The following is a 24,100-nucleotide window of genomic DNA, read 5'->3' as shown; positions in this document are numbered from 1 at the left end:
TCTGACTTAGTTTGATATTCTCCAGATGCATCCATGTTGCTGCAAATGGCAACATTTCACCCTTTAAAAGTATTTACATATTTATTTTTGTTTACATATTTATTTTTGACCGCGCTGGGTTTCGTTGCCGTGGGTGGGCTCTCTCTAGCTGCAGCGAGAGAGGCTTGTCTAGCTGTGGTGCACGAGCTTGTCCCTGCAGTGGCTCCTCCTGTTGCAGAGCGCGGGCTCTGGGCACATGGGCTTCAGTAGCTGTGGTGCACGAGCTTGTCCCTGTAGTGGCTCCTCCTGTTGCAGAGCACGGGCTCTGCGCACATGGGCTTCAGTAGTTGTGGTGCTCAGGCTTGGTTGCCTTGCAGCATGTGGGGTCTTCCCAGACCAGGAACCAAACCCGTGACCTAGCATCGGCAGCTGTATTCTTAACCACTGGACCCCCAGGGACACCCCTTCACCCTTTTTTTATGGCTCCCCTTTAAAAAGCATTATTTACATAGGAAATTGAGAGGCTGGCTTTAAACTTTCCTAATCACACATAAAATGTTTCCCTAAATGACCCCTCCTTGGCGAATTACCCATGTTCCAGATGTACTTCGTACCAGCAAGGACCAAAGTTACCTTTCTACCAACCAGTACTGGTAAGCACCTCCTGTGTGTCTAGGGTACAGTATGGCAGAAGGAAATCCTCTAATTCCTCTGGTGTTCCTGTCCTGGGATGGGAGGTGGGGGTGGGTTCCGTGGGGGACAACTGCAGTGGAGAAGACAGGCTCCCCACTGCAGGAAAAAGATGACCAACCACGCCAGGTTCTGTAAATGCCACACAGGCGTTCAAAGGGAGGGGTGGCGAGAGGCATCAGAGGCAGCATCCTGGAGAAGGTGAGGCTGAATGGGATTTGAATCTTGGGCAGCTGTCAACAGACTTAGAGGTACCCTTTCATCTCTAGCTATTTTTAGAGACGTTTACTGCACTGAGATCTAATGTTGTCCAGCACTGGCTCCCATTCCACAGTCTCCATGAGCATCTGAATTTTTAGATGTGGCGTTCTCCTTTGGGCCCTGTTTATGAGGGTGATAGAGGAAGTAACCATGTAAACACAGAGGACGTGTACACTTTCCATCTTTCTTTGACAGACAGGTACAAGATGTGCAAAAGCTCAGACCCCGCCAGGCACAGTCTGCAGTCTGGTAAGACGCCGCTGTTGGCCTAAAGGGATGCCACGGTGGCTCAGACCTAGGGGGCGTATAGGCAGACTGTGACACCCAGACACTGTGGCTCCAGTGGCTCTACGTGGGCTGCCCAGAGGAGCCCACGAGGTGCTTGTTAAAACTAACCAGGCTCCAGACCACTGGCCATGCCATTCTTACAGCATTTCAGCGCACGCCAAATTCTGAGCACTGGAAAGGCTCAATGTGTTCTGTGGGGCTGACGCCAAGTCGGCCTCCCTAAATATCACAGAACTAAGTGTGAGAGCGAAAGCCCTTGAGAGGAGGTTGTTTCAAGAGTGCCCGGAATGAGCGGTTTTACTGGACGTCTATCATTCCTGATAAGTGTTATCAGGGTCAGTCAAATGCAGCGGTTAAGAGCACGGATTCTGGAGGAAACCTTTCAGTTTACATTTCAATGGTGCTACTGCTAGACCTGTTATCTTGGGCAAATTGCTTAAGCTCCCTGTGCTTCATTTGTCCATGTGTAAAATGGGGTTAACACTAGCACTCTCCTGGTGGGTTGTAATGAAGAATGAGTTAACGTATGTGGAAAATGCATGGGACATACTAAGTGGCTGTTATTTTTCATAGAATGTTACTGTCATGGTCTATGCACAGGTTGGAAAAGAATTTCCAGACATGAGGCAGAATGAAGGGAGAATAAAGCTTATTAGAGTGGGAGACGCTCTTGGAACAGAGGCTGGCTCCAGGAAGAGCCAATCCCTTTCTTGGGCTGGTAGCCAATTTTTATAGCCTCAAGACAGAAGATTCCTACTGGAAGGGTGGCATTAGGTGATTGGTTAAGATGCTATAGGGTAGGTAATAGGGTGGGAGGTTTACCTACTATGGGGCCAGAAAACTGGCTGGCTTAAATTCAGAGGCTCATGGCAACAGTTGCTATGGGACTTGGTCAGTTCCAGAGATTTTTGTCCTGAGACAAAACAGAGGGCTCCACACCTGTGACCTGGTCTAGGGTTCCACAGAACTACTACTCAAAGAGACCAACAACACAGGCATCACTCCATCACTCAGGAGCTTGTTAGAAATGCGGACGCTCTGTTCTTACTGTAGGATTTGGGAGAAAGGTAGATAGTGATGGGAAGCTTTACTAATCTAAAGTGAGTGTGTGTGTGTGCGCGCGCGTGTTTATTGAAATACATTTGTGTAAAGCATAAAGATTTGGGGAGACTAACCTGAGCAAGAGTCCCTGAAAAATAAAAGGCAGTTTGATTTGAAAAAAAAAAAGAAAGAAATGCAGAAGCTCCGACTTGACCCAGACCTGCTGAATTAGAATCTGCGTTTTAACAAGATCCCCAGGCAGTCTGCATACACACTGAAGTCTGAGAAGCACTGTCTTCAATATAGGGAGCTTGGGGTACAGCTGATGGAAAGGGGGCCCAAATGTGTCAGAAAGGCTATTTTACAGGAGCCAGGTTCTTCCCGGGGCTGACAGGAGAAGTTCCTGGTGCCTTCATGGGATTCAAGCATTTCTGATCATCCACAAGCACCTGCAGTGAGCAGCATCCTTGCATCTTCTATAATTCTCACATCCTGTGATGTGGAGTGAAGCCCCAGAAGGTTCAGGGTTCGATACACTACTCCTTCATTAATGCACTCATGTGTTCAGCCCTGGGCATGGAGGGTAAGCCAGAGCAAGGATCCTGCTCTGATGAAAACCACCTTCCGTGAAGGGAAGTAAGCAATAAATAAGAAATCAACAAGAAACCATCAATTAGTAAAAAGTGCAACGAAGAAAGCAAGTCGGGGTGATGTGACAGAGGCTGGTTCTGACTCATGGGGAAGGTCAGTGACGTAGCTCTAAGGGACTGAAACGTGTCCACCTCTGCTGCCCAGCCGTGGCCCCAGGACCCCAGACCCAGTGGTGTGGCCTAAGTAGCTGTATTAGCAAAACAAGAGCTCACGCAATTCCTGAACGCCTGGACAGAGTCAGCACTGACCCTCACACTCGCTGTGAGGCAAAGGGAAAATCCCATGGAATTAGCCCCTGCCCTCTGGACCTTGGGTTTTCTAGACCCCTGGAAGGCCCTGTTCTCACTGATTTAGAAATGCCCAAGCCACTTTCTGGTTTTAGTGAGGGACCATTATTCTCGGTTTCCATAGAGGAGAGTTTGAGACAGGCCTGGCCCTGAGACCCCAGAGAAGCAATATTTTTTATTTCCCTCCTGGGAACAGCAAAGCCCACCAGCCGCCTGAATAAACAGCAGGCTGGTGGTAGCCTCACCCCATCAGCCTGCTGGGCCAAGCCAGCTGGGGTCCCCCAGGGCTGCAGCAGCAGATGCCCCTCCTTAGCCACCCTCCCCGACTCAGGCACCTCTCCCCCAGCGATGCTGGCCTTGCAGGGCTCCCCACTGCTCCCTGGGGTTCTGCCTTCCTCATATCAAGGCTCTTGCTCGGTATGTCTCAGGAGGCACCAGGGATGCTGCCTACCCAGGATACTCTCCATCCTGCCCTGGGAGAAGGCTGAACCCCATGACCTCATGCCTCTGGCTCTTCCCCTCTGGGACAGCTGTGACTATGACATTTATGGTGTGTGCAACTTGGCTTGTGCATAGCACTGGCAATGTGGGAGAGAGAACAGGAAGGGTGCCCGTCTTGCAGGGTGAACACATCTCATCGTCCCTGCCAAGGGTCCTGGTGCTGTGAGGAGGGAGAGGAAGAGGGAAGAAGAGTAGGTAGAGAGAAGGCTGGCACAGAAGGCAGGACACAGCCAGACAGGACGACTGAAGTTCTGGGAGCTGGGTCATGGGACTCAGGCCAAAGAGCCGAGAGGTGTTCCCAGAAGGAGGGCCACGTGCTGGGGCAGGCAGTAGGGCATCGAGGGCACCTTCTAAGAGCAAGCCCGCCTTGCCAGATGGGACAGGTGTCCTGCTCTGACCACAGCCAGATGCACAGGTGGCCGAGAGGAGGAGGTATGCAAACTAGGCAGGTCCCCGGGAAAGGGGAACTACGTATAGGCTTCCCTGGAATTGGGGGTGCCCCTGGCAGCCAGCCCTGGCAGCACAGCTGGTCAGAGGGCAGCTTGAAGGAGCCATGGAGGGCCAATACTACCAGATGTGCACGCTGGGGCAATGGACGTGGATGGAAGGGCTGTTCCATGGGTTCAGACGTATCCTGACTTTGTCCAGCTGTGGGACACGTATGTGCACGCCTGGGTGAGAGCATGGGGCAGCTTCAGCCAAAAGTGTTGGGACCTGAGGGAAAGACGACCAGGGTCAAGGCTCCATCAGTTCTCTGTGGTCTTGTTCTCCCACCCAGAAGCAGGGATGAGGGGCGGTGGGCAAAGTGCAGGCTCTGGAGACCAGGTATGAAATACACACCGCAGTCACTACCTGGTTTTATGTAACCACTTAAGGTGAGGGATGGGACCTCTCCAGGCCCCAGGTAGAGGAGGTCAGAATAATGATGTCTGCCTCCCAGGCTTGGTTTGGAGAATGAATGAAGAGGCACATGTAGCTCAATGCCAGGCACGAAACAGGGCTTGGACACGTGGACCCGAAGGTGGGGTGGGATGGACTCTCAGGATCTTGGTAGCAGATGTGCAGGTAGAAAGGGGAAGGGAGCTAAGGCGTCCTGTGGCTGGGACAGGGAGGAAGGTGAGGACTCAAGGCTGGTGTGATGTGAAGGAGTCCTGTAGAAGGAGACCACGCAAGATTGCAGCTGGGCCAAAGCACGGTCCCGACTCGTGTAGCAGGCACGTCCAGCCCCCACCTGGGACACAGGGCTCCAGTGCAGATGGTAAGCTTGAGGGTGAAGGGAGCAGGGTGCTTGTGGGAGGGAAGTGTGACAGTGCGGGGGGCGGGGGTCACTGGACCTGGTGGCAGGGCTCGAAGTTCTCGTCAACTCACCCTGCCGCACCTCCTCAGAGGCCTCCAGGACATGACTAGGACCAGGTTGCCTGGGACAGCCACCCCTGAAGACAGCTGTCTGCAGCCCTTGGAGGAGAGCTGCAAGGGAGAGCAGCTAGAAGCAGCCGGTGCTCCAGCTGACGGGACAGCCGGGGCGCCACACAATCCCTGACTGCAGCTGGTGGAGACGGTAGCAGGCCCGTGCTGCAGGGGTGGCCGGCTGACGTGTTCCATCACTCCCTCAACCAAACAGCTGCTGACCATTTGGTCCACACCCCATGCGGGGCTAAAATCCAGCAAACAAAAATAACTTAGACCCAGGTTGTCCTCAAGACGTTCAGAGCCTGGAAGATAGTCAAACACATAAAAAGCAAGAAGTTCTAGGCCTCTGATGACCAATCCTGTAAGTATAGCCATGCACTCCTTACATCATGGCAGCTCTAAGCTATTCCTGGGCCAGTGGATGTAGGACAGATGCTCACACCGTAAACCCCTTTAGCCAAGAAGAAAACCTTTCATGCCACAGTGACAAATTAGATTTGAAGTGTAGACAACCCCAGGAGAGATAATATATTGACCTGAGCCCTTACTAAGATGTGAATTAACATTGGAACTGAAATATATCTTAGAAATCTTATCTCCAATCCTTTCCCATTTCACAGATGAGGACACTCTGGTCAGGCAGGGCGAGTGACACTCCTTTCCAGGCCACACTGGAGTGAGGAGGAGAGTGAAAAGATTTACAGCAAACCCTTCTGTGAACAATAGGAAGACAGTGCACTTGGTGTCTTGATGTGAGTGGAGGGAGGGCAGAAAGGAAAGGCTTGGAAAGAGACAGCTCCCCTGACTCACGGCCTGGTCTGCACAGACAAAAGTTACATTTCCCCATTAGTTGGTAAAGAGATGTATCCCCCAGTGTCAGGAATGATCTTTTGATCTTGCCTTCCAGACCAGAAACACAAAGGCCACCACATCCTTACGTCTGGGGGCGAAGCCCTCAGCAATGCTTATGCCAACACATTCTGGGGAGAGGGCCAGCTCTGGGTCTGGTAAATCCATTGTAGACTTTAAATCTCACTTGGATGCAACATTATCAGGAGAAAAGCCTTCAGATGACACACAAGGTTCCACAGTGCCATCTGTATTCATGGATGGGGTTTGCAAACTCCAGCAGGCAGGTGCGAGGGAAAGAGCCACACACACACGCTTGGGCAACAGAAATCACACTTTGGAAAGCTTGTAGGCATGCATCTATTTTAAGAGCCTGGGCTAGGCACCCACACACATGCAAGAGCACACGTGTAAACAGTCACCTCCAAGTAATTATAAATGTTGACAGGTGTCCTGCAGCTAAGTGGGGGTGAGGCATTCCTTCACCAAGTTTTGCAGTTTTTATGGGCATGACTTAATCCAATGAAAGCCTTGAAGCTAGAATAAATTATTTTAATGAGCTGTCCCTCTGTTTGTCTTTTTCTTTACTTCGAGAATAAATCTACTCCTGGAAGCAGTTGGTGGTACCACAGCTGTACCCTTGCGTCTTGTCCCTCTGCCGTCAGAAGGCACTTTTAGGCCTGGGCAGCCTACAGGTCTTTGTATCTCTGAGTGCACTCAGAGCAAAAGTCTTCTGGGCTGAATCTGTGCCCTGGAGTGAAAAGAGTCATGCAATGAATAGGTTCTGCCTTTGCCTTTGGAGGCTACAGATTTTCCTTCTAGACTTCTAATTCCTATCTCTCCTGGCACTTCTACTCTGCGCCTGTGCTGTGCTTAGTCGCTCGGCCATGTCCGACTCTTTGCGACGCTATGGACTGTAGCCCGCCAGGTTCCTCTGTCCATGGGATTCTCCAGGCAATAATATTGGAGTGGGTTGCCATTCCCTTCTCCAGGGGCTCTTCCCACCCAGGGATTGAACCCACATCTCTTACGTCTTATGCATCGGCAGGCGGGTTCTTTACCACTAGTGCCACCTGGGAAGCCCATATTTGTGCCTGCTGCTGCTGCTGCTGCTACTAAGTCGCTTCAGTCGTGTCCGACTCTGTGCGACCCCATGAACTGCAGCCCACCAGGCTCCTCCGTCCACGGGATTTTCCAGACAAGAGTACTGGAGTGGGGTGCCATCGCCTTCTCCATATTTGTGCCTACACCCACCTCAACTCCAATACATACCGCTACTTCGTGCATCCCCTTCCCTTTTCCAGCCATTTTCAAAAAAGGGTCAGTCTGGATCTACCACACTGAAGGTTCTTGGACCACTGACCACCTTAGATGTTCCTTTTACTTGGACCAGTTCTAGAGGAATGCCCATGCGGTTTCAGGCCTCCACTACGTGAATAGGAAAGACGTTTTGAAGCGTAAGTTTTTGAAACACAATGAAATGGTTATACTAAGATACATGCTCCAAATATATAAAAATTAGAAAGTCTGTCAATACCAACTTTCGGTAAAAATGGGTATGGAGTATTCACAGCCTGCTAGAGGTGTCACTGGGGAGAACAGTATGGCAATAAAGTTGTCCCTTGGTATCTGCAGGAAATTAGTTCTAGGACCCCCGAGAACAGATAAGAGAATCCATTCAAGTCCTTTATACAAAATGGTGTTGTTCAGTAGCTCAGCTGTGTCAGACTCTTCTTGACCCCATGGACTGAAGCACACCAGGCTTCTCTGTCCTTCACTATCTCCTGGAGTTTGCTCAAACTCTTGTCAATTGAGTTTATGATGCCATCCAACCATCTCACCCTGTCACCCCCTTTTCCTCCTGCCCTCAATCTTTCCCAGCATCCCAGGGTCTTTTCCATCAGCTCTTTGCATCAGGTGGATCATAAATATTCCCCGCAAAATTCCAGAAAGCTCCAAAAAACAAACATTGAGTTTGCCACACATACATAACATTTGCATTGTATTAGGTATTGTGAGTAATCTAGAGATGAATTAAAGTATATGGTAAGATGTCTGTGGGTTTATGCAACTACTACACCATTTTATTCATTGGAAGGACAGATGCTGAAGCTCCAATATTTTGGCCACGGTGCGTTGAATCTACTGATGCAAAACATGTGGACTCGGAAGGCCAATCATACCCCTTAAAACGTGATAAGCATAACAACCCAGTGGTCTCATTCCCACTTACGTATCATAAAGAAACGTACGTGTGTGGGGGACGGGCTTTTAGATGGGTGCTCCTGGGGCTACTATGAATCACAAAACTAAAAATAACCCCCATATTCACCACCAGTAGGCAAGATCAGCAAATTGTGGTATAATCTCACACTAGAATACTACACAGGAATAAAACTGAATGAACTACAAGCCACAGAATTGACATAAAATCTTTAAGTTGAATGAAAGAAACCTAACACACATACACACATACTTCTGTAGGATTCTATGTATTTAAAGTTAACAAACAGAACTATTGTGTTTAGGGATGTATCTTTAGGTGATGAAACTGTAAAGAAAAGCGAGGAAGATGATTAACAAAGTTAAGGATAGAGGTTCCTTTCAGGGATGGGATGTATTAGGTTGGGGTAAAAAAAAACTGAGGTTTTGCATTGTTGAAATTTACCATTTGATATTGGAATATATTCTAAATAAATGTGGTCATGTTATACCTCATTTTAATGTGCATTTCTTGCTTTATGTTTTTTTTTGCTTATGACATTACTCACCATTTTATATTTACCTTAGACTATGGAAATGAAGTTCAGAGAAGGCGATGGCACCCCACTCCAGTACTCTTGCCTGGAAAATCCCATGGACAGAGGAGCCCGGTAGGCTGCAGTCCATGGGGTCGTTAAGAGTCGGACATGACAGCAATTTCACTTTCACTTTTCACTTTCATGCATTGGGGAAGGAAATGGCAACCCACTCCAGTGTTCTTGCCTGGAGAATCCCAGGAACGGGGGAGCCTGGTGGGCTGCCGTCTATGGCGTCGCACAGAGTCGGAGACAACTGAAGCGACTTAGCAGCAGCAGCAGCAGCATGGAAATGAAGTTAGAAAGCAAATTCGAGCAATTTTCTTATTTGAGTTCAAAAATGGGTTGTAAAGCGGCAAGACATCTTGCACCATCAACCACGCCTCTAGTCCAGGAGCTGCTAATGAACATACAGTGCAGCGGTATACAATGCAAGAAGTTTTGCAAGAGTTGAGAGCCTTGAAGCTGAGGAGCACAGTGGCTGGACGTAAGAAGTTGACAACGACAACTCAGAGCCATCATTGAACCTAATCCTCTTACAACTACATGAGAAGTTGGCAAAGAACTCAACGTCAACCATCTACAGTAGTTTGGCATTTGAAACAAACTGCAAAGGTGAGAAAGCTCAGTAAGTGGGTGCCTCATGAGCTGTCCAGAAATTTTTAAAAATCATCATTTTGAAGTGCTCTCTTCTCTTATTCTATGCAACAACAACAAACTATTTCTCAATTGGATTGTGACATGTGACAGAAAGTGGATTGTATATGATAACTGGCTCAGTGGTTGGGCTGAGAAGCTCCAAAGCACTTCCCAAAGCCAAACTTGCACCAAGAAAGGTCACGGTCACTGGTTGTCTGCTGACAGATCCACTACAACTTTCTGAATCCTGGTGAAACCATTCCATCTGAAAAGTACGCTCAGCAGATCAATGAGATGCAGCGAAAACTGCAATGCCTGCAGCCTGCATCAGTCAGCAGAAAGGGCCCAATTCTTCTCCATGACAACGCCTGACCACACATCGTACAATCAACGCTTCAAAGTGGAATGAATCGGGCTACCAAGTTTTGCCACATCCACCATATTCACCTGACCTCTTGCCAACCCAGTACTGCTTTTTCAAGCATCTTGACAACTTTTTGCAAGGAAAATGTTTCCAAGGCAGCAGGATGCAGAAAATGCTTTCCAAGAGTTTGCTGAATCCCAAGGCATGGATTTTTATGCTACAGGAATAAAACATTTCTCTTTGGTAAAAATGTGTTGATTGTAATAGCTCCTATTTTTGATTAATAAAGCTGTGTTTGAGCCTAGTTAAAATGATTTAAAATTCATGGTCCAAAACCGTAATTACATTTGCACCAACCTAATAAGTGGGAAGAGGGCATGTGGGGAGCTTTTAGGGTGTTAGCATTGCTCTGTTTCTTGAGCTGGGTGGTGGTTGCACGGGTATTCGCTTTATAATGATTTGCTAAGCTGTACATTCATTGTTTATGCACTTTCCTATGCATGTGCTATTTTTCACCATTTAAAACACAAGCTCAACCAAAATCACTCCACCAAGCAGAGCTCCCAGAGCTCACTTTACCAGGAGGTGAGATTCTCAACAGTTCAGATTCCATTTCTCTCTCCTTCCTTCCTCTTTCATCTGCAAATGGAGTTTCCATTCTTAAATCCTGCTACAGAGCCGAGGTGGATGCACACATGTGTATGTGCCTGCTTCTTCTGCCAAGTTCTGATCTTACTCTGGGCAAAATGCCCCTCCATTTGACTCCTTTTGTCTGGTCTGACCTCCAAAGAACTCTCCTTGGGATTCAAGAATATCCAAAGGCCAGGAGCAGAGGTTCAATTCCATTCCTCCTGCAGAGTCAGGCTGGAGACGGAGTGTTTTTTCCATTTACCCAGCATTCTGCCTTTTCAATGTGCACAGACTGCAGACGGAGTTGGCCAGCAAGAGCCAGGAGACGAGTGGCCAGACCTAAAGACAAGAGACTCTGGTCTGTGGGCCCAAGGCCCAGGCCCATCATTATTCACTGTCACACCAAAGCACCTCGTCATCTTGGGCTGCCTGTTGGGGAAACTTTCACTGGATGAGACCTTCCCTAACTCAAATTTAATCCTATTTAACAAGATTTATGGGATATGGCCATGGTTTTGCCTAGAAATTCCCTTGGAAGGACTATTGCTATAAGTTCTGGTTAGGAAAAACTGATGCTCCCAGGGCAACTAGCAATGATTTGAAGACACTTATAAGGTTTATTAGAAAGAGCCTGGACAAGGAACCAGATGACCTGAGCTCCAGCCTATTCTTTCCCAGCACTGTGTCTGTAGGAAAGCCATTTAATTTCCTTTGGTCTCATGTCTTGTCCAGCTCATAGGAACAAAGAAACTAAATATAAATGGAATGCTTTAAAACTACTGCTGCTGCTAAGTCACTTCAGTCGTGTCCAACTCTTTGTGACCCCATGGACTATAGCTCACCAGGTTCTACTGTCCACGGGATTCTCCAGGCAAGAACACTGGAGTAGGTTGCCATGCCCTCCTCCAGGGGATCTTCCTGACCCAGGGATTGAACCCATGTCTCCTGCATTGTTCCTGCATTGCAGGCAGATCCTTTACCACTGAGCCCCTGGAGAAGCCACTAAGTAAAACCACTAACGCTATACAAATATAAGGGATGATGATGATGATTACAAAGGTTCCAGTTCTTGCTACTAAACATTCCGTAGTTCTGAAAAAGAGATAGCTCTCATCAATGTAACTATGGTTAGTTTTGGCGAAAACCCAGTGACTGACTGTTCAGAAGATAGATGCTGCTGGGTAGCAGCATTGCACCAAATTCACCCCCAGCCCCCTCCTTTGCCAGCAGAGAGGGCTCAGCTGCTAGACAAGGCTGGAAACAGATTATAGCCCTTCAACAAAGCTCAGCGCACTGGCCTTCTCAGAGGCTGAGTGCCTGACCTTGGCCTCATGAGCACTGTGTTCTACCCGCAGAGCCACCTTTCCCAGGCTGTGTTCTCCAGAGAGAATGAAAAACATGTGGCTGCCAAGGTCAGGTAAAAGCAGAAGAGGAGGCTGTTACCGATGTTCCTGCACATTTGGATGGTTCTAGGGGCCAAGGGAAAGGGAGGTACTTTTCAACTTTGAAGGTCCAGTTGGATCGTGGTCTAATTCCTTTTGAACCCATATGAAAGAAGCAGAAGCTGGTTCTAAAAGGGAGGAAGAATCCCAGGCCTGCATGAAGTCCGTAGGTAGTAGGATGCTGTTGACCATTCCCAATCCCATCAGTCTAGCTATTACTATCAGGGAAGGAAAGACTCAAGAAGCCAAGTAGCCTGATTCTCTTAGGGAGCCCCTCCAGGAGGAGTAGGGTGATAAGCGTAGACTGCCAAGATCCTATTGGCCACCTTGGCCTGCCTCCAAGTTTGGGCTCCAGTACCCTGACCCCACTCATAAGACCTCACAACTGAAGTGACTATGGACCTACCAACCCTCCCAGAGCAAACGGCCACGTTCAGACAGCACTTCATCCCAGCCCTGAGGGAGTTAAGGCTACGGGTAGTTGAGAAGGCTCTGGTGTTCTCTATCTTTAAAAAAATTTTTAATTGGAGGATAATTGCTTTACGATGTTATGTTGGTTTCTGCCATACAGCAACATGAAGCAGCCATAAGTATACATGTATACCTTCCCTCTCATGCCTCCTCCCACCCCGATCCCCACCCTACTCCTCTAGGTCATCACAGAGTACTGGGTGAAGCTCCCTGTGTCATACAGCAGCTTCCCATCAGTTATCTGTTTTACACATCAGTTCAGTTCAGCCACTCAGTCGTGTCTGACTCTTTGCGACTCCATGAACCGCAGCACGTCAGGCCTCCCTGTCCACCACCAACTCCCAGAGTCCACCCAAACCCATGTCCATTGAGTTGGTGATGCCAGCCAACCATCTCATCTGTCGTCCCCTTCTCCTCCTGCCCTTAATCTTTCCCAGCATCAGGGTCTTTTCCAATGAGTCAACTCTTCGCATCAGGTGGCCAAAGATTTGGAGTTTCAGCTTCAACATCAGTCCTTCCAATGAACACCCAGGACTGATCTCCTTCAGAATGGACTGGTTGGATCTCCTTGCAGTCCAAGGGACTCTCAAGAGTCTTTTCCAACACCACAGTTCAAAAGCATCAATTCTTCTGCGCTCAGCTTTCTTTATAGTCCAACTCTCACATCTATACATGACTCCTGGAAAAACCATAGCCTTGGCTAGATGGACCTTTGTTGGCAAAGTAATGTCTCTGCTTTTTAATATGATGTCTAGGTTAGTCATAACTTTCCTTCCAAGAAGCAAGCATCTTAATTTCATGGCTGCAATCACCATCTGCAGTGATTTTGGAGCCCCCCAAAATAAAGTCAGCCACTGTTTCCACTGTTTCCCCATCTATTTGCCATGAAGTGACAGGACGAGATGCCATGATCTTAGTTTTCTGAATGTTGAGCTTTACGCCAACTTTTTCACTCTCCTCTTTCACTTTCATCAAGAGACTCTTTAGTTCTTCACTTTCTGCCATAAGGGTCGTGTCATCTGCATATCTGAGGTTATTGATATTTCTCCCGGCAATCTTGATTCCAGCTTGTGCTTCTTCCAGCCCAGCGTTTCTCATGATGTACTCTGCATATAAGTTAAATAAGTAGGGTGACCATATACAGCCTTGACGTGGTCCTTTTCCCACCAGTCTGTTGTTCCATGTCCAGTTCTAACCGTCACTTTCTGACCTGCATACAGATTTCTCAAGAGGCAGATTAGGTGGTCTGGTATTCCCATCTCTTTCAGAACTTTCCAGTTTATTGTGATCCACACAGTCAAAGCCTTTGGCATAGTCAATAAAGCAGAAATAGATGTTTTTCTGGAACTCTCTTGCTTTTGTGATGATCCAGCAAATGTTGGCAATTTGATCTCTGGTTCCTCTGCCTTTTCTAAAACCAGCTTGAACTGGTTCTGGAAGTTCATAGTTCACATATTGCTGAAGCCTGGCTTGGAGAATTTTGAGCATTACTTTACTAGTGTGTGAGATGAGTGCAATTGTGCGGTAGTTTGAGCATTCTTTGGCATTGCCTTTCTTTGGGATTGGAATGAAAACTGACCTTTTCTAGTCCTGTGGCCACTGCTGAGTTTTCCAAATTTGCTGACATATTGAGTGCAGCACTTTCACAGCATCATCTTTCAGAATTTGGAATAGCTCAATTGGAATTCCATCACCTCCACTAGCTTTGTTCGTAGTGATGCTTTCTAAGGCCCACTTGACTTCACATTCCAGCATGTCTGGCTCTAGGTGAGTGATCACACCATCGTGATTATCTGGGTAGTGAAGATCTTTTTTGTACAGTTGTTCTGTGTATTCTTCTTCTTAATATCTTCTGCTTCTGTTAGGTCCATACCATTTCTGTCCTTTATTGAGCCCATCTTTGCATGAAATGTTCCCTTGGTATCTCTAATTTCCTTGAAGAGAACTCTAGTCTTTCCCATTCTATTGTTTTCCTCTATTTCTTTGCTTTATAGCTGAGGAAGGCTTTCTTATCTCTCCTTGCTATTCTTTGGAACTCTGCATTCAAATGGGTATATCTTTCCTTTTCTCCTTTGCTTTTCGCTTCCCTTCTTTTCACAGGTATTTCTAAGGCCTCCTCAGACAGCCATTTTGCTTTTTTGCATTTCTTTTTCTTGGGGATGGTCTTGATCCCTGTCTCCTGTACAATGTCACAAACCTCCATCCATAGTTCATCAGGCACTCTGTCTATCAGATCTAATCCCTTGAAATCTATTTCTTACTTCCACTGTATAATCATAAGGCATTTGATTTAGGTCATATCTGAATGGTCTGGTTGTTTTCCCTTCTTTCTCAATTTAAGTCTGAATTTGGCAATAAGGAGTTCATGATCTGAGCCACAGTCAGCTCCCGTTCTTGTTTTTGCTGACTGTATAGAGTTTCTCCATCTTTGGCTGCAAAGAATATAATCAATCTGATTTCAGTGTTGGCCATCTGGTGATGTCCATGTGTAGAGTCTTCTCTTGTGTTGTTGGAAGAGGGTGTTTGCTATGACCAGTGCATTCTCTTGGCAGAACTCTATTAGCCTTTGCCCTTCTTCATTCCATATTCCAAGACCAAATTTGCCTGTTACTCCAGGTGTTTCTTGATTTCCTACTTTTGCATTCCAGTCCCCTATAATGAAAAGGATATCTTTTTTGGGTGTTAGTTCTAAAAGGTCTTGTAGGTCTTCAGAGAACCATTCAAATCAGCTTCTTCAGTGTTACTGGTCGGGGCATAGACTTGGATTACCGTGATATTGAATGGTTTGCCTTGGAAATGAACAGAGGTCATTCTGTCGTTTCAGAGATTGCATCCAAGCTCTGCGTTTCGGACTCTCTGACACCTGGTAGTGTATGTTTGTCAATGCTACACTCTCGATTCATCCCACCTTCTCCTTCTCCCACGTGTTCACATCTGTCCTTTACCTCTGTGTCTCTATCCCTGCCCTGCAAATAGGCTCATCTGTACCGTTTTTCTATATTCCATATATATGCATTAATATCGAATATTTGTTTTTCTCTTTCTGATTTATTTCACTCTGTATAATAGGCTCTAGCTTCATCCACCTCATTAGAACTGACTCAAATTTGTTTATTTTCATGGCTGAGTAATATTCCATTGTATATATGTACCACAATTTCTTTATCCAGTCATCCATCAATGAACATTGAGGTTGCTTCCATGTCCTGACTATTGTAAATGTTCAATAGAAATGAACATTGGGATACATGTGTCTTTTTGAATTATGGTTTTCTCAGGGTACATGCCCAGTAGTGGGCTTGCTGGGTCATACGGTAGTGTTATTCCTAGGTTTTTAGGGAATCTCCATATTGCTCTCCACAGTGGCTGCATCAGTCTACATTCCTATCAACAGTACAGGAGGGTTTCCTTTTCTCCACATTCTCTCCAGCATTTATTGTTTGTAGATTTTTTTGATGATGGTCATTCTGTTGGGGATGAGGTGATACCTCATTGTAGTTTTGATTTGCATTTCTCTAATAATCAGTGATCTTGAGCATCTTTTCATGTGTTTGTTGGCCATCTGTATGTGGTGTTCTCTTTCTGGGAACATTTTAGGAGTGTAAGGAGTGTGCTGAAATCAATCCTTGAAACCATAACATTTCATCATCCTTGTCCTAGTTCTCCTGGCAAAGCAACAGAGGGATATTTGCCCCTACTCTCTCATTGGTCATAACCTGAGTGCTTTGTTTTTTTAACCATTTCAAAGTATTTATGAAATGGTTAGTTCAACTTTATCCCCTCAGGAAACACACAAAGTAGGCAGCAGACCTTTCCCACTTTACAGATGGAAAAAGTGAGATATGGCTGCGTGGGAACAGCAAACAAAGAGCAATTCACCGTCCTGAGTCCTGGTCCAGTGGCTCTTTTTGCCCCCTTGAAGAGCCTTATATACACCTCCTTCTACATCTGCTATCTCAACTAATCACCCATCAGGGAACCTCAGCTTCTCCACAAGAGACCCCCAAATGCCCACTTTTTCATGAGGAATAATAATATATTTACAGTCATCTCATTATTAAATTTATCTTACGTTAACATTCTAAAAATTAAATAGTTTTTTACTTGAAGTAGCAGCTCTTTGAGCCACTGCTTCAAGAATTCATTCAAGGACTGGATGCCAGTCAATGAACTTCTCATCAATCAGGCTGAACGATGGTCATTCCTTTTCTGATAATTACATGATTGCTTATTTACATGTTGAAGCATTACAACAACAAATCAATGTCAACATTACTGTTTACGACTTCAATCTCCCATCAGCTGTGAAAACCATAGCTCCAGCTGTGCACCTCTTTAGAACTCACTCATACAAATGCATCTCTGTCTATGGACATTACATTACTAGTCTACTTTTCCTGGAAGTGAGCAGCCTGAATGGTTTCCAATAAGGGGTATTATTTATTAGTAAACATTTTATGTCTTTTTTTTCTAAAATGGATTTGAGATGGATTACTGCTCCTCCTCTCTCACACACAGAGACATGCACCAGAATAGTTTCTTTAAGAAAGGAAATTAATAACCATATACCCAGAATAGAGATGACTCCACCTTAAAATACGAAGTAAGATGCTTATTGTACTTTTTACATTTTATTCAGCTCTGAGTTCCCTCGAAGTCAAGGGAAAATAGATATACATTGTTTAGTGGTTCTTATATATGGAAAAAAGAAGGTATTTCTTTTTATCACCAACAATTTGGCATGATTTTGATGAGTGTTTTATGTATATTTTTTTCTTTCCAAAGAATAATGAGTTAAATATAACCAGGGTACGTGCTTTCTGAAAACAAGGCTTTGGTTGACTTTAATACACTTTGAGGTTTGATCAAGAGAAAGATATAGAAATCTAGACTCTTCCTTACCTCCTCCAGCTTGTCCACTCGCCCCACCAGTTTGGTGGTAACTGAATGCAGCTTCAGGAGATCCAAGCCGTAGAAAGCTCCTTCCAGCATGTCTATAATGGTGGAGAGCTACGAAACAAGGGCAGGCATCAGTCCAAGGCTGGTGCAGACGGACCAAGAGGGAGATGGCTCCACGTCGGAGGCTAGACAGGGACACCACTAGCCAGGAATTGCGAGGCCCCTCAGAAACTGGCACTTGTGCGGGTGGATAGGCAGATCCAATGGTGCAGGTGTGTTCTGTCTACTGGAGTACATGGCTAAGAAGATAGGAGACTCCTACAAGTCAACTGAGGTCTGAATAGCTTCACCAAACTATTTGTACTTCCTTTATTAAGTCTATCAGTTGGATGCATGTCTGTCTTTCCTACTAGACTGTGAGCTCCTTGAAAGCAGTGCTATGTCATCTTCATCCTCGATTCCCCATGATATCTTGGCCCATAGCAAGTGATATATAGACACTCAACAAAGTGGCTTATTAACATCCATGCCTTGAGGATATGCTTCTGAAATACTTACATGCATTGTCTGCTGAAGTCCCTGGAAGACACCAGCAAGCTTTACCTTAGCACTAAAAGCAAAACTACCCCTGGGAGGTAAAAGAGACCCAGTGGCCCACCTTTAAGGTGGCAAGTTGTCATGGGGTACCCAGCTGTCTCAATTTTTTCGACACTGTCCTCCCTGCCAGTACAGAGCCGGTGGGAGAAAGATGGCTGAGGTGCTGGTGACATCTGGATGGTGACATCCAGGTCATGCAAAGTTTAGGCACAGGAAGCTGATGAGAGATGCTTAAAGTGAGCCTCCCTGCCAAGGACTATCCCTGGAAGAGTTTGCTGGACATGCTTGTGCCCCACAGCCTTTCTATCAGATAAGAACTCCGTGTGTGAAGCGCTCATGTTTCAAAGATCTCCTTCCTCTGCATCAGAGGAAGATAGCTGAAGCCTGGGTGAGAGCCACGGAAGGGCAGGCAGTGAGTATGCACTGTGACGATTCTCTGATTCCTAAAATTTTGCCTGCTATTGTTTCAGAACCCCCCAAGAGTCCAATCCTATAACTGAGTGATTGTGCCTTTGGTTCAGAAATTGTTTCACAGCAGAGTTGCAGCTCTAAGTGACATGGCTGAATTCAGGGACACTCATTTTACTGGTAAACCCAGCTGCTGCTACTGCTAAGTGGCTTCAGTCGTGTCCGACTCTGTGCGACCCCATAGATGGCAGCCCACCAGGCTCCCCCGTCCCTGGGATTCTCCAGCAAGAACATGGAGTGGGTTGCCATTTCCTTCTCCAATGCATGAAAGTGAAAAGTGAAAGTGAACTCGCTCAGTTGCATCCAACTCCTAGCAACCCCATGGACTGCAGCCTACCAGGCTCCTCCGTCCAAGGGATTTTCCAGGCAAGAGCACTGGCGTGGGGTGAAGCCCAACTCTGCTTAAAGGAATATCAGTGACGACCAGTTACCAAGTGTGCGCCAGCTTCTGGCATAGCAGTAGCACTTGACATGGTCATTCATTACTGGAATGTGTCTATGGAGCCCCAACTCTATGTCAGTCATTGTGCCACGTACTCAATAGTTGTCATCTCATCTATGCTCAAAACCCTCAAAGGTAGATGTTATTCTTCCTACTTTTTAATTCAAGGAGACTGAGGTCAGGCCAGTTGAATAACTTGTATATCACCATGCAGCAAGCACTAGCAATGATTTGAACCCAAGTCTGACTCCAAATCAAGCTTATCCCATGAGCCCACACTACAGATGAAGAGGGGAAAGTGGGGATCAGATGAAGGCCTCAGCTGACCTATGCGGCTGCCCCAGATAGGGCCTGAGTTTCCCCACCCTGTGGTCCAGGATTATAGGATTCCAATTGTGAGTATCGTTGCTTTACAATGTTGTGTTAGTTTCGACTGTACAGCAAAATGAATCAGCCACACATGTACATATTATTGCTGTTGTTCAGTTGCTAACTCATATCAGATATTCATATATCGTCTCCTTTTTGGATTTTCTTTCCATTCAGATCACCCATTCGTGTCTGACTCTTTGCAACCCCATGGACTATAGCCTGCCAGGCTCCTCTGTCCATGAAATTCTCCAGGCAAGAATACTGGAGTGGGTTGCCATGCCCTCCTCCAGGGGATCTTCCTGACCCAGGGACTGAACTTGGGTCTCCTGCACTGCAGACAGATTCTTTACCATCTAAGCCACTAGGGAAGCCCTTCAGGTCACCATAGAGAATTAAGTAGAGTTCCCTGTGCTATATAGTATATTCTCATTAGTTATATATTTTATATACAGTATCAGTAGTATGTATGTGCCAATCCCAATCTCCCAATTGCCCCCACCTCCGTCTTTCCCCTTGGTATCTGTACACTTGTTCTCCAGGTCTGTGTCTCTATAGGATTGCAGTTTGCTGACCGGACCTGGGCAGGCCCAAGGCCTCTTCTTCCCTGGGTCACCCAGCTCTTGCACTGAGGGCTAAAGGCTCACTGCTCTCTGTGTGTCTCTGGGGTGCTTGCTGTGCTGACAGTAAATCATGGCAGTAACTTTCCTGGAGAAGAACGCTGAGTTCTTTTGGCCAGCTGGGTCTGGCAACTGTTCCCAGGCCCGGCCTCCTTGGCTCCCAAAGAGAGGGAGACATACTTTGCTCTAGGCATCACCCTCAGACATTAGAGTTGCAAATGACCAGTCTGTCAATTCATCAGCTCCGGATCCACACACAACACTCTGAGGCTTGGAGCCTGACCTCCTTTAAAGGCTAAAACAGGGCCCACTTACTCCAAGGCCTTGATCCCCAGCAAAAGCCTTGTCAGACTCAAGGGTCCCGAAGGCACCCTCTCACCCAGGCATCACCTTCCACCAGGTCCTACCTTCAAGTCCCGGCTGTCTGCCTCCCGAAGCTTCTGGAGCCTGAAGTCTCCCTCGCAGGGATTGAGGGCAGACGGAGGTGCAACACAGGCGCACTTGCAGGAGGGGCCCGAGGTGATGGTCTCCACTGTGTAGAAGTCTTCCTTCCGGGAGTTCCCCGCGTTGACCCGCTGGCAGGCATCTCGGCCCAGGGGCCGCACCACACACTTGCACTGACAGTCCGAGCCCTCAGACACGGCCTTGACTTTGTCATAGTCTCCCAGCAACTGGACAAAGACAGAGAGACCAGGTTTGGGCTGTGCAAACACCAGCATCCATCAGGGTCCTGAAAAAGGCTCTACATTCACTTTGTCAGATGTCCTGCTAGCCAGAGATCTCCGATAACTCTGGTGCAGAGTTGAAGGGGTCATCGCAACACAATTTGCTAACTCTAGCATTTCCTGGAAGGCACTCTGAGTTCAGCTCTCTTTACTTATTTTGGAAAGGAGTGCATGTCTCAGGGAGCCTTAGTCTTTTATCACTTAAAGGAAAAAAACAAATAAGCTCCATCATTCTTCCAATAGTACTTGCCTTAGCTAGAATCCAGATTTAGACTGAAAAGGGAAAGGAGAAAGGATGGCGGAGGGATTGGAAAACTGGCATTCCAATTTCAAGACTGCTGGCTTCTGTTCCCCTTCATTCATTCTCCATTTACTGAGTGCCACCTTGGGACTGAGCTTGGTGCTATGAGAGGTAAAGCGATGAATGGGTCAGAGAGCCTGCTCTCGAGAGCTTCCTGTGCAAGAGGTCTATAAGTTACGATCACCCCAAGCAGGGAGTGGTAAGTACCCCGGATGTGGGAGTCCAGTGGGAGCTCAAACAGAAGGCCACAGAGTGTGGCTTCTAGAAGGAAGTGGTATCTGATGTGGCCTCAAAGGATGAGTTAGATTTGGAAAAAAGAAACTGGGAGGAGAGAGACAGATGCAGATGTCAGTAGGTTTACTCAGCCCAACGGTTCATTTGGCTCCTAGAATAGCTTCTGCACCCAAACCCCAGGCCAAAGCCAGGAAAGCAAACTGGCAGCACTTACTGCCTCCACAGCGCTAAACATTTCCTTCTGAGTGCTTGCCCAGGCAGGACAACACGCAAGGGCAGGCTTGCTGGAACCACAATCCTAGGCACTTGCTGGGGACAAGGCTCCTCCCCAGCTCCTCTGCAAGACATCCTATATCCCCAAGGTCATGGCTCCCTCTGTGGGCACAGGGAATGGTTCCCTTCCTTTGACTAATGACCCTGGCAGGCAAGCCCAGAGCTTGCCTGGAGTGGATATGTTCCTGGGATGCAGTTGGGGGAAAGAAGTCTTGTAATGTTTTTCTTGCAAAGGTTGGGTTTCTTCTAATACTAATATTTGTGTTAGGACTGTTGTCAAAGGCAGAATGGATCAGTGGAAGACAGAGTTGTAGTTCAAGATGACTTAAGTGGCCGGTCTTTATGGGCCGATGGAAAATCATAGCTGTCTGCTCTCTGAAACTCTGCTTAGATTCCTATATAGCCCTACTCAGAGACTCTGGGTGAATTCCTTCCTTTCAGGAGGCTCAAGTTTCAGGAAAGTTTTTGTTGATGGTCCTCCAGAGCCCCAGTATGATGGATTTTTAAGTCTTTTTGATTTAGGGGTCAGTGCGAGGTTATGGATGAGTATAGGGCATATATTAGCATAATTCTTAAAGGAAGGGTGAGGTGACTAGTGTTTGATAAATGCCAAATTGGAGCCGATCATTCTTTCTACAGGAAAGAGTCAAGGACCCCAGTCCAAGGGCTTAGTAGAGGCACAGGCAGCACTATAGGGATCCTTTTTCAGCCATCCCTCCTCCTTAGGATTAAGGTGACACCCAACACACAGTCATCAGGCCGGTCCTGGAAAGCGTGAAATAAACAGTCTAGAGAGAACTGTTCTTTACTGTCATGAGATCAGGGCTGCAGACGGTCAGAGGACCTGGCTCTGCCCATCTCTAGGGCCCTTTACTGTTTCAAGCCTTACGGTCCTTATCTATAGAGCGGGAGTAAGCACGCCTGAGGATTGAGGCAAATTAAACAAGTGAAAGCTTTTTGTAAAAGGGTGTGTTACAGATCCTGTTCCTACCCGCTGTCACTCCCCGCTCTGACACCATCTGCCAGACCTGAGTGGATCTGCATTTCCCTCTTATCTCCCCAGTGTGAGGGGGCACTTATCATCAGTGCCTCCGTGTGGGGCTCACCTCATGTTCATCACATTTGTTGGTGCTCTCTCTCCTCCCTGGGGGTCTCACTCAGGGTCATGAAATATCTCCCCATGGGTTACACCACCTGCCTCAGTCCAACACGCCCGCCTGTATTCACATTCCAGTTCTGACGAACAGCCACACAGACAAGAGATGGCCATACTTTCCACAACCCTTGAACCAAAAGGTTTTGATATTTTTTCTTTCTTCTCAGGGAGTTGTGACGTGTCTCCCTTCCTTCTCTCCTTTTTCCTGATTCTGTAACCTTGAAAGCCCCTATGACTTTGAGAGGAGGACCCATGTCTCTTCAGTTAAGAAAATGTTCTGATAAATGAAAAGCAAAAGCCCTCCCCTTCGGTAATGGAGGGACAAACAGCTGCCTCCAAACGCTTCAGCGGGGACCGTCTTAAGGCTCTTGCCATCACTGGGGCCAAAGGAGTGGGCATGGGACTCGCAGCCTACCTGAGATAACACGTTCTCCTGGTTGTCTGCTTCGTTTTGCAGAGTCTCATCCTCTGTGGGTGCCACCGTCTGCACATCTGGGGGATCGATCGTCCCGGTGGGGGGAGCGCTGTACCCCCAGCCCAGAGTCGTAACCAGAGCGAAGCAGAGAACTAGCAGCAAAGACTTGGCCATGAGGAAGGCGACAAGAGGGAGCTCGGCCCCTTGGAAGAATGGCTGGGGTCCGGTGCGGAGGGTGGTGGGGCGGGGGGCGCGGGTATCTCAGCAAGGAGTGAGGCGAGAGGGTGTCTTGGCTGGAGCCCCAAAGTGACTGCTCTAGAGCTGGGTGCGGCCGGGCGGGGCAGGAATGTGCACCCCAGAGACCCTGGTCATCTCCTTCCCGACGCGATCAGCCGGTAGACAGTGGGGCGCAGGGCAGAAGGAGGTGACAAGGAAGGTGGAGGTGGCAAGGCGAGCGCGTCGTCCTCTGGAGAGGGCTCAGGTGGAAGGAGCGGGTCCGGGCGGATGCGAGCGGGGCGCTGCGCGCCGGGGCGGGCGGCGTGAAGCCTGGGTGCGCACCCGGGCCCTGTGGGAGTGCGGGGCCGGCAGCGGCGGCGGTGCCGAGAGCTGCTGGGCCAGGGCGCCGCGCAGCGCTGGCGCGGAGGGAGGGCGGAGCCTCTATTGTGCCGGGCCGCGGGGATGCAGCCAGTTACCGCGCGGAGGAGGAGGAGGACCGGGAAGCGCCCTGGGCTCGGGCGGCGGGGAGACCAGCCGACCCCGCCCCCGACTCGACCTCAGCTGCTGCTCACGCCCTCCAGGGGTGACGTCGGAAGGGCGCCTCTTTCATCTGACCGCAAATGGGAGAGAAGTTACCCTGAGCCGGGTCCTTGAAGTTCGGGGATTCCTTGTGCCCGTTCTCTCCGAGAGGAGCGAGTTTCCTGTGGGTTGGCAGGTAGGCACCAAGAGCTCTCTCCAAGCGCGAGCCAGTATAGATGGATCCTCAACACCCTCCTTTTATTGCACCTGGAGGACGGAAGGAACATTTGCTCTTGGATGTTTCTTTTCCCGGACGACTCTGGAAAGACTCTTGGCAGCTTTGAACTTGGCGCCACTGGTCGTTTGCTCGCCTGCCACAGCTTTAGAACCTGGTAATACCTCCACCCAGAGGGTAACTATTGAACTCTCTGCAGGAGTGTCCTCAGCTCAATTCGGTCGCTCAGTCGTATCCGACTCTTTGCGACCCCATGAACCACAGCAGGCCAGGCCTCCCTGTCCATCACCAACTCCGGAGTCTACTGAAACCCATATCCATTGAGTGGGT

At 47.9% G+C, this 24,100-nt stretch overlaps 1 protein-coding gene across 4 annotated transcripts in view; it reads right to left on the bottom strand.

Annotated features, from left to right (window-relative positions):
- OLFML2B (olfactomedin like 2B) overlaps positions 1–23,479 on the bottom strand; it is a 49,212-nt gene extending 25,733 nt beyond the window's left edge. The window contains exons 1-3 of one of the 4 annotated variants that reach the window (XM_019987024.2): positions 22,801–23,479; positions 20,104–20,367; positions 17,204–17,311 (exon numbers count right to left, since the gene is read on the bottom strand). In XM_019987024.2, coding sequence (XP_019842583.2) covers positions 17,204–17,311; positions 20,104–20,367; positions 22,801–22,974 — 546 coding nt within the window. In that variant the 5' untranslated portion in view covers positions 22,975–23,479. The remainder of the gene's footprint in view (positions 1–17,203; positions 17,312–20,103; positions 20,368–22,800) is intronic. The other 3 variants (XM_019987017.2, XM_019987031.2, XM_019987028.2) reach the window with 3 other exon arrangements.
- Between the last annotated feature and the right edge of the window lie 621 nt (positions 23,480–24,100).

Source organism: Bos indicus, chromosome 3 (assembly GCF_029378745.1).
Source record: "Bos indicus isolate NIAB-ARS_2022 breed Sahiwal x Tharparkar chromosome 3, NIAB-ARS_B.indTharparkar_mat_pri_1.0, whole genome shotgun sequence".
In the NCBI taxonomy this organism is placed as follows: Eukaryota; Metazoa; Chordata; class Mammalia; order Artiodactyla; family Bovidae; genus Bos; species Bos indicus.
Note: the sequence above shows the minus strand (reverse complement) of the source record. Positions and strands in the feature narration are given on the sequence as shown.